General features: G+C 46.2%; 1 protein-coding gene across 1 annotated transcript in view; it reads right to left on the minus strand.

Annotated features, from left to right (window-relative positions):
* si:dkey-215k6.1 (transmembrane protein 132D) overlaps nt 1–16,465 on the minus strand; it is a 450,750-nt gene that overhangs the window by 23,946 nt on the left and 410,339 nt on the right. The window contains exons 8-10 of the mRNA XM_056278865.1: nt 9,567–9,630; nt 6,318–6,449; nt 3,864–3,941 (exon numbers count right to left, since the gene is read on the minus strand). Coding sequence (XP_056134840.1) covers nt 3,864–3,941; nt 6,318–6,449; nt 9,567–9,630 — 274 coding nt within the window. The remainder of the gene's footprint in view (nt 1–3,863; nt 3,942–6,317; nt 6,450–9,566; nt 9,631–16,465) is intronic.

Genomic DNA, 16,465 nt, shown 5'->3' on the forward strand with positions numbered 1-16,465 from the left:
AATGCTAACAAACCATTTCAAAAGACTTAACTGAAAAATACGAGGAAAAACAGAGCGATATAGAGAAGAAACAGGGAGTGATGTGGAGCATGTTGGCTGTCCAAGCCTATCCCCATCCCATTGTATCGTACAATGACACTTTGGCCAAAGCATCGATATATGGCGTTCATGGTACTTCTCCATGTCTGTGTGAGACACGCCGTCTTAACCTCTACCTTACCTTAACCCGAAACTTAACCACTACCTAACGTGTACGTTATTAATATTCATATATTCGGCTGGAAGTTTAACTCTGGAGTCTATAGAACACCGGACGCTCCGGCAAAAGTGTTGACATGTGACGCCAGTGTTTGGGAATGCACTGGTTTCCCATGATGAGGAGAGTAACAGAGAGAGACAGAGTGAATGAAAGAGACAGACAGAGAGGACAAAATCTGAAAATCGTTGAAACCTCGGGGCGCCTGCATGTGCTGACAGCATTTCGCGTCACATAGTCACAGACAGTTGAATCAGTTCATCCAGACACAACATTTGAGAGAAACGTTTCATCACTCATCTAAGTGACTTCAGTCTCAGCTGACTGCAGGTACCCCCACCCTTATAAACAATACAGTGGCACAACGACCGAAACTAACGCCCGGCTTCATATGCAAATTACTGTGTGTGTTTTTTTTACATTTTGTTTTTTTGTTTTTTTAGTTTTTCCCCTTATCCCACCCGATTAACCCAATGGCATATGGCTGGAACTCTTGTCGAATAACACGTTTCCACAGGAAGGAGATAGTCGTAACATTAGCTTCCTTCAAACTCGTGTAGGCTGCTCTCGCTATTTCACACGCTGAAGCCTCGCATGGATTGCATTACCTTCAGGCTGCGAAGGAGGCGTAGGGAGAATGCTTTCGGTTGCTTGGCTGCAGGCGCCCGGATGGGCCAGAGGGGTCGCTGGAGAACGACGAGTCCCCGAACACTACACCGATCTACACTCACTATCCCTCGGGTAAGGGTGGCCTAATGAATGCCTTACCCTGTGGACGCTCTGGCCGTGACCAGTTACGGCGAGTCTGGGATACGAACCTCCCAGCCACATGACGAGCGGGTTGCAAGAACGGCGGTTTATTCCGCTCAGCCATCACAGCGGCAGTAGTGTGAACATTAACTAGAGCAGGGGATTGATTAGTGGGATCAGGTGTGTAACTGCTTGGTTGGAACAAAAACCGGCACCCACACCCGCCCTTTCTGGATAAGATTGCCCACCCCTGAACTAGACTCACAATGGCCATGTGTACTATTCACAGAGGATTGGGGAATAGTTGTAATCACAGCATTGTAAAATGGCGACAGATGTACACTTAGCCCCCCTCAGTTCAGGGATGGTCGTTCCCTCGTCACATAGATGGCCTCTTTGACTCCCCGTTCTAACCAGCGTTCCTCCCTATCAAGGATGTGCACATCCTCATCCTTGATCGCAGCCACGGAATCAGCAATCCGCAACAACAGCATCATGGGCCCGGAAGCGGAGCAACTGTGGACAAACGTTTCAGCCTGCCTCAGCAATGCGAAGACGCTGCCGTCCAGCATCAGCGGAGATGGGAGGAATTAACTCACGACTCTCAGTAAGGACAATAACATCATCATCTTTCTGGCGGACAAAGGCGAATGCACTGTTTTATTAAACCAGACAGACTATCATGAGACAGTTATGGTGCTACTTAGCAACATGAATACTTATGAGCCCCTGAAACCAGATCCAGGCAGTGGTTACAAGAAAGAGGTGATAGATTGTCTGATGCTGTTTGAACAGGACAACACTGCTGACAGAATGTTGTACCATAGATTATACCCAGGGGGCGCTACACCTAGTCTGTCCGGTTTAGCTAAGATACATAAACAGGATGTGCCATTATGGCCTATTGTTTTTATGATTACCTCAGTGACCTATAATATCTCTAAGTTTCTGGCATCTATTCTTAACCCATTGGTAGGCAGTACTGAACACTATGGACTGTGTGGATAAGGTGAGGGGCATCATTATGGAAGGGGATGAAACAATGGTCTCTTATGATGTTACTTCTCTCTTCATGTGTGTTCCTGTTGATGAAGCAGTGGAGGTAGTCTGTATGAAATTACAAAACGACCCCACCCATAGCAATAGGACCACTCTTAACACTGACCAAGTGTGCCTGCTCCTGAAGCTTCAGTCCACGTACTTCACATACATGGGGCAGTACTATAGGCAGAGGCATGGGTGTGCTATGGGATCCCCAGTTTCATCTGTAGTGGCCAACGTGTATATGGAGGAAGTAGAAAAGAGGGCTCTGATGTTCTATCCAGGGACACCACCTAGCCATTGGTTGAGATTTGTGGCCCACACCTGGGTTAAAATTGGATCTCAACATATCTCAGAATGTACCACATTTCACGGACCACATTAACTCTGCGGACAACCATATCAAGTTCACCAGGAGGATGTGAAAAATGACAGGTTAGTCTTCTTAGACTGTGAAATTGCAATTGGTGATGGGGGACATTTGAATGTTGATGTTTACCGTAAACCAACACATACTGATCAGTACTTATGGTTTGATTCTCATCATCCACTGGAGCACAAACTAGGAAACACCAGGACGCTGTACAACCGAGCTGGCAACACCCCCACCGAGACAGCGGCCGGGGAAGAGGAGAAATCCCACATTAAACAGGCCCTGGTTAAGTGTGGTTATCCTAACTGGGCATTTGTCAAAGCCAGGAAGACACTCAAACAGTGCACCAGCCAATCGTTATGCCACTGTGCTGTTTATAAGTGTGTCTTTATGCATGCTCAATAATCCAGGTATCTAGAGAAACGTTTCATCATTCATCTAAGTGACCTCTTCAGTCTCAACTGCCCGCAGGCACCCCAAACCTTACAAACAATACAGTGGCATAACGACTGAAAACAAAACAACAAAACAACAATCTGTTTCATGAGCAAATTGCAAATTTATATACAAATTTACAAGGGTGGGGTGGGGATACCATGAAAACACTTTTGGCTGGACCGCAACAGCGGGGCCAGCACTACACGTGCGGTTGTCCATGAATGAGTGAGTGAGTGAGTGCCTGAGTGAGGGATGGAGTTTCACCATTGGTCGGACAGCCATTCTTGCTAGTGGCGACCAACGATGTCACTGGTAAACATAGAAGTGGGAGTTTCACTATTGGCCCTGAATCAGCGCAGCGGTTTGCACACTAAAGAACATAATTTAATGCTGCTCATGGATACTAGACATGCCTCATTGCAAAAAAAAAGAAAAAAAAGCCCAATTTACCAACACCAGCATTAATAGCCACACGCAGCTGTAGTGAAAATTAGCAGCACCTTCATAGAGTTGGTGGTAACTCAACCGCATTTATAAGGGGTGTCATGTCAAGACTTCCCAGTGATCATGGTAGCAGTGATTGTAGTCATGTAAATTTGTGCTATTTAACTGTATAAATAACCAGGGTTTGAAAACTGTTGTCCAGTATAGCCGCTGTTCACAGAACCGGTGTCAAAGCAGCCGCTTTTTAAATGTAGTCGCACAAAAAAAAGACACTTTCTAAATGTAGTCGCAGTCCAGCCTACTAGGTTTTAGCCTAGTCTTGTTAACTTAGATTCTACAAATGATCACGTGATTCTCTAGGGCTTCCAAACCTCAGGTTTAAAACACTGACTTAAACTAGAAGAGTGGGGCACTACTACTACAGTAGTGGCAATGCATGCTATTTCATCACATAAAAAGGTCTGAACTTGAGTCAAATTAGAAATAGAGTGGAACCGAATGGGAGAAGAGGAGGGGAAGAAAATTGAAATTTCAGCATTAAAATACAATAAGGGTGCATGCCTGTATAGTGGTGATGCCAAGGTCCCGCCCCATCAGAATTCGTCCGTCAATCAGCTTGGCGATTCGGGGATGCTCCACCTGAAGACCACGGGAGACATACAGTACCCAAATTAACTAGGAACAATTCCATTTTAACAGTTATGTACACTTTGCATCTTTTTAAATTGTTACGTACAGTGATAGCCAGTTTAATTTTGAGGTCTATATGTTTCCCTGTAGACCGTTTGTCTTAAAGACCCCCTCCGATGAAAATCCAGGGTTTAACCTTGTTAAGATGTACATGTGGTGTTAGGGTGATGTTAGGAGACCTATCAGGAGCAAAAGAAGTAGTCAATGCCATGGCTGATTATATCTGCTTTGAAACTGTAGTGTGCCAAGGACAGACTCGAAAAATCGGATTCAAACAGGCAGGATTTCATATGTCACAACCCTAAAGAACCAGTCCCGTTGGAGGGGGTGGTGCTTATGTACACCAGCTTCGGCGATGCGAGCCAGCGTTGTGGCTACATATCGTAATTTTGCATAACTTGAAGTTTCAGTATTTTCAGAACGATGGCATAATTGGTTTTGTTTTTGGTTGCAAATGTATAAAAGGAGAAGCGGTGAACCTTCGTTTATTACCACACGATCCGAAAATCCCAGAGAAATGGGTGCAGTTTATTTAGCAGAATCGTAATATCCCAGCCAAACTTCCAGACAACGTGGGTTTGCAGCAGCCGTTTTCAAGAGCACCCCCAGATAGCATCCGGATGTGGGCCATTTCAGGCAATGATGCGGCACTGATGGCCTTCTTCTGGCGCTGACAAAATGGATGTGAGCCTGAAGTGGCCCACATGTTTTACACCAAATATGGCCCAAATATGCCAAATCACATGTGGGCCTTTTTTGGCAAAGATGCGGTGCTCTCGGCAACATGTAATCTGGATGTGACCCTGAAGTGGCCCGTGTGGTAAATGGTGAATATGGTCCAAATATATATATAAAAAAAACATGGGCCACCTTTGGCAAATATGTGGCACATGCGGCATTGCTATGGCTTGGTTCTGGCCCAGATCTGGCAGACAGGAACGGACCGCCCAAGTGCCATCATTCCATGTGGTATGTGGGCTGGATGAAGTGTCGAGTGTGGGACGGGTCCGAGCCACAACAATTTTGCTATCTGGGCCTGCCGCTATGCCATCCATTTATCCTGAGGACACAGCGAGTACAAGCTGACATGTTGGTCAACCGGTAAGTTTATTTTTCTTTCTCTTTCTACAGAGAGAGTTAAGGGTGAGATTAGTGAACCCAGTTGCAAGATACAGACAAGGGATGAAGTGGAGTAGGGAGAAGGGGTTTATTGAGGATGGCAGGCCAGGCAGGCTGCAAGAGATGATGGCATACAGGCGGAGGCAGATAGCAGAGCCGGGCCGAGCCGGATCAGTGGACGAAGGAGCGAGTGTGGCTGGATTGCACCGAGCTTGAGGACCACAGGCGAGGCAGCCACGCAGGCAGGCAGGCAGGCAGGCAGGCAGGCAGGCTGACAGACAGACAGGCAGATGAACCGGAGAGTTGCAATACTAAACACAAGGAAAAGGCGATCAGACTAACAAGGAACAACACTGGGAAAATACTCCGACAGGTTTGCAGAGCCACGGAGAGCATGACACTACCCTAGTAGCTCAAACAAAGATCTGGGTGATGGTTGAAGACCTGCTTTTCTTATATTGCTGACATTGATGAGGTTGATGACAAGAGGGTGTATGGCTGACCTCAGGAGAGAGAGAGAAAGAGAGAGAGAGAGAGAGAGAGAGAGAGAGAGAGAGAGAGAGAGAGAGAGAGAGAGAGAGAGAGAGAGAGAGAGAGAGAGAGAGAGAGAGAGAGAGAGAGAGAGACTGGCTGCAGGCCAGGTGGACGTGGAGGGCGTGACAGAGAGTTTTTCTTCCCAATGACCAGCAGCAGGCAAGCGGCGGAGAGGTGGGGGGAAATCTGATTTGAGGGTGGGGATAATTTGCATATTCATGTATTTTAGATTTTTTTTTAAATGACGGAGAAGGAGTAGATTTGATTTTAGGGATTTTAACAAGCTAATTTGAGCTATTTTGCAGAAAAAACATAGCAGACAATTTATTATATCAGAGCATTTTATATGTGTTAAAACATGACTGGAGGGGGTCTTTAAATTTTATACAGTAGGACTGAGTAGTATATTGCGATGGTGTAACTGGTCTGAATGGACTAGTGAGTATCCCATTTCTGTAGGACACAACGTGATATTTCCAAAAGTTCCTTGAAAGTATGGTATCAAAGTGGAGAGGTATTTTAACAAGTATACAGTGATGTGTGTGTGTGTGTGTGTTTGTGTTTGTTCATTCCCTTGTGGGTGGGTGTGTGTATGCACATGCACATGGACATGCTTGTCCATGGACGTGAATCTATGCGTATGTATGCTTGTGCATGATGTCATACACCTACCTTTAGCTGGTCCAGCACCAAGTGAGTGATGTCAGCTTGCCAGTCATTTCCTAACATATAGACCATGTCCCCGCCTGGATCAGCAGGTTCTGCTACAAAATGGGTCAGGACCCGCACCAAGGCATACTGGTACTGAAAATGTTATGAATAAAAAAATATTAATTCTCTATAGCACAGTATTAGGTAAAATTTTACTTCATTACAGTCACAATCTGTATCCCACAGGCCGCCAGCCCTGTGATGGCCTGGCGGCCTGTCCAGGGTGTCTCCCCGCCTGCCGCCCAATGACTGCTGGGATAGGCTCCAGCATCTCCGCAACCCTGAGAGCAGGATAAGCGGTTTGGATAATGGATGGATGGATGGATGGATACAGTCATAATCAAGTATACTGACTCAGGTCTTATAAACTGGATAGTTCTGGCTTGGCAGTCACATTGCTCAAAGGCATTTTCCAATCGGTTTAACCGTTACAATGACAGGCTGTAACTTCCTGTTTCTATCGGAGTTCTCTTGCTCACTATAGAGCTAGATAGAGATTGTTCTTATCTCTCTCTCTGTTTTGTTATTACTATGTATCTTGCGCTTCTGGCAGGCAAGGTGATTCAGGAGTGGCCTTGTTAACCAACAAGCCACACCTGTAGGGGACAATGCAGGGCTTGTGATCTTTGCCGATAGTTTTTGTTAACATTAGTACAGAAGGAACCACAGAACGGACTGACACAGGCTTATTAGTATTCTTCCGAGTGTCTATTCTGTGTGAGAGTTGTTACAACCCCCCTCTGATGGAAACTCTGGTCGGTAACCATGTGTTGCTAATAACTGTATACCGTATAAAAGCTATAATTACTTTGAGGGCCATCTTTATACCACTGAGGTACCCAAAATTCATCAGTGACACACCATAAAGAATCCCCTCTTGGGTGCAGTTGAGGGCTGTATTGGCCAACTTAATGCTACTTTACTTTACACACACACTATTACAGTCTAAGAACTTGCTAACCATCTACTCTGAAAGGGTACAAAAAAGGTACACTACACAGCTAGAAAACAATTACCTGTTCATGGAAATGTAGTAGTTGATGAAAATGCTTCTGCACATTCACGTTTACCATCAGTTATGATGTGTATAGTGGTAGCATTAGGGACTGAGAATGTTGTCGGCAGTACATTACTTTTTTGCTTTAACTTACTTGCTTTAACTAATGGCTATAACGACGCCCCGGTAGCGATCGGTAGCTAACCCCCAGTAGCAGACGGTGGAACAACTGAAGTGACCGTGGAAACTTTACCCGGCAGGAGAAAAAAAAACCCATTGAAGGAGGAGGCAAAGAGGGAGAATGATAGAAATAGAGGTAAAACAAGACTGAACCGCGTCCGGGTAGCATAGCAGTCTATTCCGTTGCCTACCAACATACGGCTCTCGGTTCGAATCCCCGCGTTACCTCCGGCTTGGTCGGGCATCCCTACAGACACAATTGACCGTGCCTGTGGGTGGGAAACCGGATGTGGGTATCTGTTCTGGTTGCTGCACTAGCGCCTCCTCTGGTCGCTCAGGACGCCTGTTCAGTGGGGAGGGGGAACTGGGGGGAATAGCGTTATCCTCCCACGTGCTACATCCCCCTGGTGAAACTCCTCACTGTCAGGTGAAAAGAAGTGGCTGGTGACTTCATGCATCGGAGGAGGCATGTGGTAGTCTGCAGCCCTCTCCGGATGGGCACAGGGGGTGGAGCAGTGACCGGGATGTCTCGGAAAAGTGGGGTAATTGGCTGGATACAATTGGGGAGAAAAAAGGGGGGCAAATCCACAAAAAAAAAAAAACAAGACTGAACCTCGGACGACACTCGATGGAGCGAGCTCCGATGTTGTATTGAACTCTGTTTCCCCATCGAAATCTGTTTCCCCAGCCAGACGAAAGCATTCGCAGGAAACAGGTTAGCTATTGGTTACGATTATGTTAAGGTAAGCGTTAGGTTAAGTTTAGGGCTAGGCTGAAGTTAGGTTAAGCTTAGGGCAGGTTGAAGTTAGGTTAAAGTTAATCAAGCCTCCCGGTGTTGTATCAAACTCTGGCTAGGGGGAAACAGATCTTGACAGGAAAACATAGTATTGTAACGTGCACCGATAAGTAGACATGCTAGCCATTGGCTAATGGGTCGGACCCTTTAGTCGACTGGTTAATGTTGTCGCCTGTGGTGCAGGAGACACGGGTTCATGTCCTGGCTGTGGCAGTTCCCGGGCTAATTCGCTACAAATGCAGCGAATTAAGGGGGCAATGTAGCGAATGTAGCAAATAAGGGGGGCAGCCCGGGAACCGCCACAGCCAGGACATGAACCCATGGATTCTGCACCGCGGGCGACTACGTTAACCAGTGGACTAAAGGGTCTGACCCGTCAGCCAAGGGTCTGACCCATCAGCCAAGGGCTAACGTGTCTACTTATCCATGCACGTTACACTACCCCTCTCCTCCGGGAAGCGCGTCCCTGCGCTTCAGCAGGTCAGCTCCCTCATTCCTCTGGACACACGCGCTTCCGATGACCTCATGGTCTCACCATCCCATTTCTGACACCAATGCAGTGAATTAGGGGGGCAGCCGTGGGAACTGCCACAGCCGGGACGCGAACCCGTGTCTCCTGCACCGCGGGCGACAATGTTAATCAGTCGACTAAAGGTTCCGATCAGTTAGCCAAGGGCTAACGTGTCTACTTGTTTGTTTACATTACAGTATGATGCAACACCCGGGACTTGAGAGGGTTCCAAACCGAAATTCAGTTGGCATTCTTTGTACTGGATCAAGTAGAGTAGTAAGTAAGTAACAAAACCTGCCTACTCATTAATACTACCAGATGTTTTACTCTGCCTTTATCATAGCACTGAGATCAGGGTTTCTAGTATAAATTGGGATTCTTATGGACAGTAGCCAGGCAGCTAATAAACGGAAAGCAATCCGATTGTCTTTGCAATAGCGGTGCAAATAATAAAAACACACGGAAACTCTTGGCTAAGTTGAAAAGTGGTCTACAGCACTTAAATTATTCAAATGTGTGGTGATGCCATTGGGATCCATGTAAGTATGTGGGCACGCCGCTGCTGTATCACATGCCTGACACAAAGTCAAGCTGGCTTGTGCTTCAAACACTGGGGGCTTGGGATAGTCCCACACCTGGTGGTGCTTTTTGAGATGAACTCCACCATCATGAGGTGAGAAGTGACACGTGACAAACAGACAAATTTGAGAGGAAATGACATCATACCTGCAGTGTGCAGCCTTTGCCTTTCCTCTCATCGTCCTCATCATCTTCACTGTCCCTGGTTGGTCTGAATAAAGAGAGAGAGAGAGGGGGATAGAGGCAGAAGAAGTGGGGGGGGGGGTAGAGCGACGGCTATGTGTCATCAACTGTTGACATATAATGATATATCCCAAACTCCACTTGTCTCATATTGATGATCCATCCACTCTGAGCATCTTGATGATATATTGTGCGCTTGGCATATTATTGGCAAGAATCAAGCTAAAAAAAACTTTACCGCATCATTACCTATTATAGACATCATCCTTTATATAGTTATCACGTATTTATTTGCTAGTAACACTGTACACAGTGGCAGCTATTTCAACTGTATCTTCTTTCTTCTTGGAATAGGAGAAGAAAAAAGTCCAGCGGTAGTTTACCAATTGGGCTAGAAAGTGTGACCTCGGCAACACCTGCAAATGTTCTTGTAAACTCAATGCTTTTGTCTCTTTTCCCCATCATTCTTAACTGAGTACCCCCCCGCCCCCAAAAATAATTGTTGTGTTATGTTGGAGCAAAGAAGGTTGTACCTAGGGTGGTGGACCTACGCTCCTCAGACAACATATCCATGTCCTGCTACTTAAAATATGGGAAAAAGAGGAAGCCCCTGTGAAACTTAGGGACACACTCATTGTCTCTTTCTTTAAGAAAGGGGACAAAGCTGAGTGCGGAAACTACCATGGCATTTCCTTGCTTTCCACCACAGGGAAAGCCCTGGCTAAGGCCTTGGCCAACAAACTCGTCTCAGTACCAGAGGAAATTCTACCAGAATCCCAGAGCGGCTTTCATTCTAACAGAGGCATAGTGCGCTCAGCCGAACGCACTATCCTATGCAGAGCCTTCCTATCCTGGGTGGAGCTGTTGCCAAACCAGGCAGAGATGCATCCTGTCAGGATGCTCTCCACTGCCCCAGAGTAGAAGGACTGGAGGATCTTCCGGGAGACTTTGAATTTCCTCAGCTGCCTGAGGTGATAGATGCGCTGCCTTGCCTTGCTCACCAGAGTGTCTGTGGGTGAGTGCCATGTGAGGTCCCCTGTAATGTGGACTCCCAGGTATTTATACCTGCTTACCCTCTCCACAGTAGTCCCATTAATCCTCAATGGTGAGTACATCCTCTGTTGTTGTTGTACCCTCCTAAAGTCCACAATCATCTCCTTAGTTTTGGACACATTCAAGAGGAGGCTGTTGTCCTGGCACCAGAGTGATAGAGCAGCAACTTCCTCCCGGTAGGCTTTCTCATCGTCATCGGAGATCTGACCCACCACCACTGTGTCATCCACAAACTTGATGATGGAACTGGAGCTGAACCTGGCCACACAGTCGTGTGTGTACAGGGAGTACAGGAGGGGGCTGAGGACACGGCCCTGGGGGGATCCTGTATTCAGAGTAAGGGAGCTGGAGGTGTGACTACCCACCCTGACCACCTGGGGCCTGGCGGTTAGGAAGTCCAAGATCCAGGCACACAGGGGGGTGTTCAGTCCCAGTTCACTCAGCTTGCCAGCCAGCCTGGTGGGGACTATGGTATTGAAAGCTGAACTATAGTCAATGAACAGCAGTCTCACGTAGCCCCCCTTCCGGCTGTCAAGATGAGAGAGTGTGGTGTGCAGTACCTGGGACACAGCGTCATCTGTGGCTCTGTTTGGATGATAAGCAAATGGCAGCGGGTCCATGGAGCAGGTGAGGAAGGTGCAGATGTGGTCTTTTATCAGCCTTTCAAAGCATTTCATGACCACTAAGGTGAGGGCCACCGGTCGGTAGTCATTCAGGCATGTTGGAGAAGCCTTCTTCGGCACAGGGATAACAGTGGATCTCTTGAAGCAGGCGGGGACCACAGACTCAGCTAGGGAGATGTTGAATATTGTGGTAAACACTGGAGCTAGCTGATTAACATATGTCTTCAGTACTCGCCTGGATATTCCATCAGGACCAGCAGCTTTCCTTGTGTTCACCCTTGTCAGAGCCCTCCACACACTATGCTCAGTCACCGAGAGTGGATGTTCATCTCCAGCTGTAGGACTCACCTCGGCTACGCTAAGGGTGTTGTTACTGGCCGACGAGCTAGCGCTGTTATTGCTAGCCTCAAAACATGCATAAAAGGAGTTCAGGTCATCCGCTAGGGATGCACTGGCACTCCCAATTGCAGGGGATCTTCTCTTGTAGTCGGTTATTGTTTGTAGTCCTTGCCATAGACGCGTTGCTCCATCTGCACCTCCATCCTATCTCTGTACCTCTTCTTAGCTCCTTTTACCACCCTTCTCAGACTGTAGGACGCTGCCTTGTACTCGTCCATGTTGCCGGATACAAGACCAGAGTTATAGGCAGCAGTGCGTGCGCTTACAGCATCACGGATGGTTCTATCAATCCACGGCTTTTGATTAGGAAAGGACCTAACTTTTACTGTGGGGACAATGGTATCGACAAGCATTGCTATGAAGCTCGTAACCACTTCCATAAACTCGCTGACGTCACTGGAACTCGATTGGAACATCTCCCAGTCAATGTCATTCAGCGTGTCCTGAAGCTTGGCCTCTGATTGGTTGGACCACCACTTCACGTCCCTCGTCACTACCGCTTCATTTGCAATCTTTTGTCTGTATGCCGGAAGCAGGAAAATGGCGGCATGGTCAGATTTTCCAAAAAGAGGGAGAGAGACAGCCTTGTAGCCTCTCTTGAATGGTGTGTAGAAGCGATCCAAAGTTCTATCCCCTCTGGTAGCACACGTAATGTGCTGATGAAAGTTCACCATGACTTTTTTTTAGGTTTGCTTTATTGAAGTCCCCCGCCACCAACATAGCAGCACCAGGGTACTTGTTTTGATGTCGGCATAGCATATCATGTAGGTCCGATAGTGCTACATTGGTATTTGCCTGTGGTGGAATACATACAGATGTGGTGATGACTGAGCTGAACTCCCGGGGAAGGTAGAATGGACAGCATGAGATCGTCAGATGCTCCAGGTTCGGCGAGCAGGAACGAGAAATAATCTTCATGGCCTTTGGGTTACACCAGTTGCTGTTGATCATAAAGCAGACGTCTCCACCCTTGGATTTACCAGACTCTTCCGTTCTGTCTGCCCGAAAAACATAGAAGGACTCGGTCAGACATATGACTCTGTCTGGCACCAGCGGGTTTAGCCAAGTCTCAGTCAGACAAAGGATGTTACAATCTCTCAAGTCCCGTTGGAATCTGATTCTTGCTCTTACATCATCCAGTTTACTTTCCAGAGACTGGATGTTAGCAAGAAGGATGCTGGGCGGAGGTGGACGGTGGACTTGGTGTTGTAGTCTGATCCGGATTCCACTTCGTTTTCTTCTATGTTTTCTTCTACTCCCCGGAGGTGAGTTACCATCTTTCTTTGTCTTCCCATTTCTGGACACAAAATGCTGCCCCCCACCCCCACCCCACCCCCCAGAATAAATAAAGAAAAAGCAATAGACGTATCTATGTGCACGCATATACACACAAGCAGACCTGCAAATGGCATTGACCTTCTTATGATTCTCTTAAACACACACAGACAAACACTTTATGCACCAACATTACAGACCCGCTCAGTTGCATCACTCTCCACTGGATAAGGTATGCATGTGTGTGTGTGTGTGTATGAAACTGATAAAATGCTCTATTCAGTGGCAATGATGTTAAAGCCATAATAGCCGTCATCGGTATAGCTAGGCAGGCCTTGACCTCAGGAAATAATGGTGTAGCTGGAACAATATGTGCTCCATTCAATATGCACTATATCATACACACATACAAACACATCTGCACGGCACACACACACACACACTTTACACAGTACCAATTCTTTTTGTATCCATGTGTTCTGTCCTTCTTCCTTGCGAATGCTGCAAACATCTATAAGCTTTACAATACCTTTGTCAAAGGCTGCATCACACTCTAGCTTAGCCAAGTTTGTTTTTAGCCTGGTGGCTAGGCTAGCCAGTCACTGTTATTGAGGATTTTAAGCTTTTAGCACTTTTAGACTGGTTATGCCCATTTTTTTCACTTAATCACATTTTCCTCCTCTCTTTTACTGTTGTATGACTTGCGGGATTGCTTTGGACTACCTGTCCGAGCTACCAGTTTAGCTAGGCTTGCCTTTAGCCTGGTGGTTAAGCTAAACTAACTTAAATGGTTTCGGCCACTGAAATCCCCTGCAGTTAAATCGAGCTTCAATCCATAGATACTTTGATCGAAGATCTCCTTTATCATCAAGCTCAGCTATACTCTTGGTTAGCTGCCATCCAGTCCAACCCAAAGGAGCTTGGAGGTCTGGTTGACACTCTGGATCCCTCTCGCAGCTGGTCCTCAGTGGTTAAGGGAAAGAGACAGATTTCTATCCCCCTGTATGTTCCTGACTTTCATCTCCCCCTGGAAAACTTTCTCTCCGTTGACAGAGCTTGCTGACAAAGTATACCAGCCGGTTAACCTGGTGGCTGATGTCGGCAATGGAGCTACACGGCTGACTAGGAAACATCCTCTAACACCCGGCTCAGTGTGCTCTCCACTTTACATCCCGAAGACCAAGCGTTCATGAGTCGAGTTCACCAACTCTACACCACCATCCCTTCAACCTTCAGCCATCCAACTACTATCTCCCTCCACCACTACCACTGAGGTCCCTACTGTGGAGGGGTTGGGTGGCTGACACCAATGACCTTGGTCATCGAAAGCTGACAATCTACGATGGACAATGTCTTAACAGTTAACCCGAAATCCTTGTGATTGGTGATTGCGTTTCCAGGTTTGTTAAGCTTCCTGGTAGCATAACTTACTGTTCCTCTGGATGTAAAGTTTCCGATGTCTCTATACACATTCCAGTCATACTTCATTACCATCCAAATATCCACACTGGTATTGTGCACATTGGAACCAGTGATGTTGTGTCAAGGCAATCATTAAAGCTACAGTCTGACTTTGAGTCCCTACTTCTAACTTTAGAGAGCCTGGGCAAAAACTGTATCCTCTGGCCCCATTCCATCCCTACGTAAGGACTCAGAGCGCTTTAGCTGCCTCTTCAGTCTGCACTGCTGGTTAATGAATTTCTGTACAGCTAAAGGCCATGGTTTTATTAATGAATTTGACTCATTCTGGCATAGGAGGGACTGCTACAAAAAAGACAGTATTCATCCAAACGGCGAGGGGGTTAAGCAACTGACATATAACCTCATTCATTGTATAGCTTTTTCAGCCTGACTCAGCATCAAACTCTGTATCTATCATGTGTCCCTCTTGCTCTTCTTCTGACATTATACAGCCCTCTATTTTGCTGGCTGAGCCTTTGCCTCTTCCAGTTCATCCCATTTCTGTTATACACTCACCGGCCACTTTATTAGGCACACCTGTCCAACTGCTCGTTAACGCATATTTCTAATCAGCCAATCACATGGCAGCAACTCAATGCATTTAGGCATGTAGACATGGTCAAGACGATCTGCTGCAGTTCAAACCGAGCATCAGAATGGGGAAGAAAGGTGATTTAAGTGACTTTGAATGTGGCATGGTTGTTGGTGCCAGACGGGCTGGTCTGAGTATTTCAGAAACTGCTGATCTATTGGGATTTTCACGCACAACCATCTCTAGGGTTTACAGAGAATGGTCCGAAAAAGAGAAAATATCCAATGAGCGGCAGTTCTGTGGGCGAAAATGCCTTGTTGATGCCAGAGGTCAGAGGAGAATGGCCAGACTGGTTCGAGCTGATAGAAAGGCAACAGTAACTCAAATAACCACTCATTACAACCGAGGTATGCAGAAGAGCATCTCTGAACGCACAACACGTCGAACCTTGAGGCAGATGGGCTACAGCAGCAGAAGACCACACTGGGTGCCACTCCTGTCAGCTAAGAACAGGAAACTGAGGCTACAATTCGCACAGGCTCACCAAAATTGGACAATAGAAGATTGGAAAAACGTTGCTTGGTCTGATGAGTCTCGATTTCTGCTGCGACATTCAGATGGTAGGGTCAGAATTTGGCGTCAACAACATGAAAGCATGGATCCATCCTGCCTTGTATCAACGGTTCAGGCTGGTGGTGGTGGTGTAATGGTGTGGGGGATATTTTCTTGGCACACTTTGGGCCCCTTAGTACCAATTGAGCATCGTGTCAACGCCACAGCCTACCTGAGTATTGTTTTTTTTTTTAACGCAATATATTTATTGAATTTTGTTTGCAAATTACATCAAAACAAGTAATAGCACAGTACAGCAAACATTTTCACCCTACCCCCCCCAACCCTGTCCCTATAACAAGTAATACGATTCAAAGCAGGGTTAAAGAAGATAATAAAGATAAAAATTCAATTAATAAAAATAATAAAATAGTAATAACAATAATTTCTTTCACAGACTGATTAGAGGGTGTGGTTTTTTTTTCCAGTTGCTTTTACGCATATAAACAGTCAGATAGAGTTGTTCTACTCCCCCAGAGCTTGTTCTTGATGAAGCAAGTTACCAACATTAGTATTACGTCTTAAGAAGTACAGAAACAATCCCCAGATTTTATCAAAAACACTTTGTTTACGTCTAACAATATACATTATCTTTTCCATTGACATGTTTGAAGCCATTTCTTTAACCCACATAACAATTCTTGGTCCATCAACACTTTTCCAATTAAGAGCAATTACACGTTTTGCTTGTAATATACACATATCTATAAATCTGAACTCATTGCTATGTAAATGTGGGGTGGTAGGATATAAACAAAGAATAAAAAGCTTTGGACTCAATGGTAATTTCTTTGACAATATTTGATCAATCATATCAACAACATCTTGCCAGAAGGCTTTCACTTCCACACATTCCCATATACAGTGAAACAGCGTCCCCCTTGCCTCACTACACTTAATACAGGTAT

Source organism: Lampris incognitus, chromosome 1 (genome assembly GCF_029633865.1).
Source record: "Lampris incognitus isolate fLamInc1 chromosome 1, fLamInc1.hap2, whole genome shotgun sequence".
Taxonomy (NCBI): Eukaryota; Metazoa; Chordata; class Actinopteri; order Lampriformes; family Lampridae; genus Lampris; species Lampris incognitus.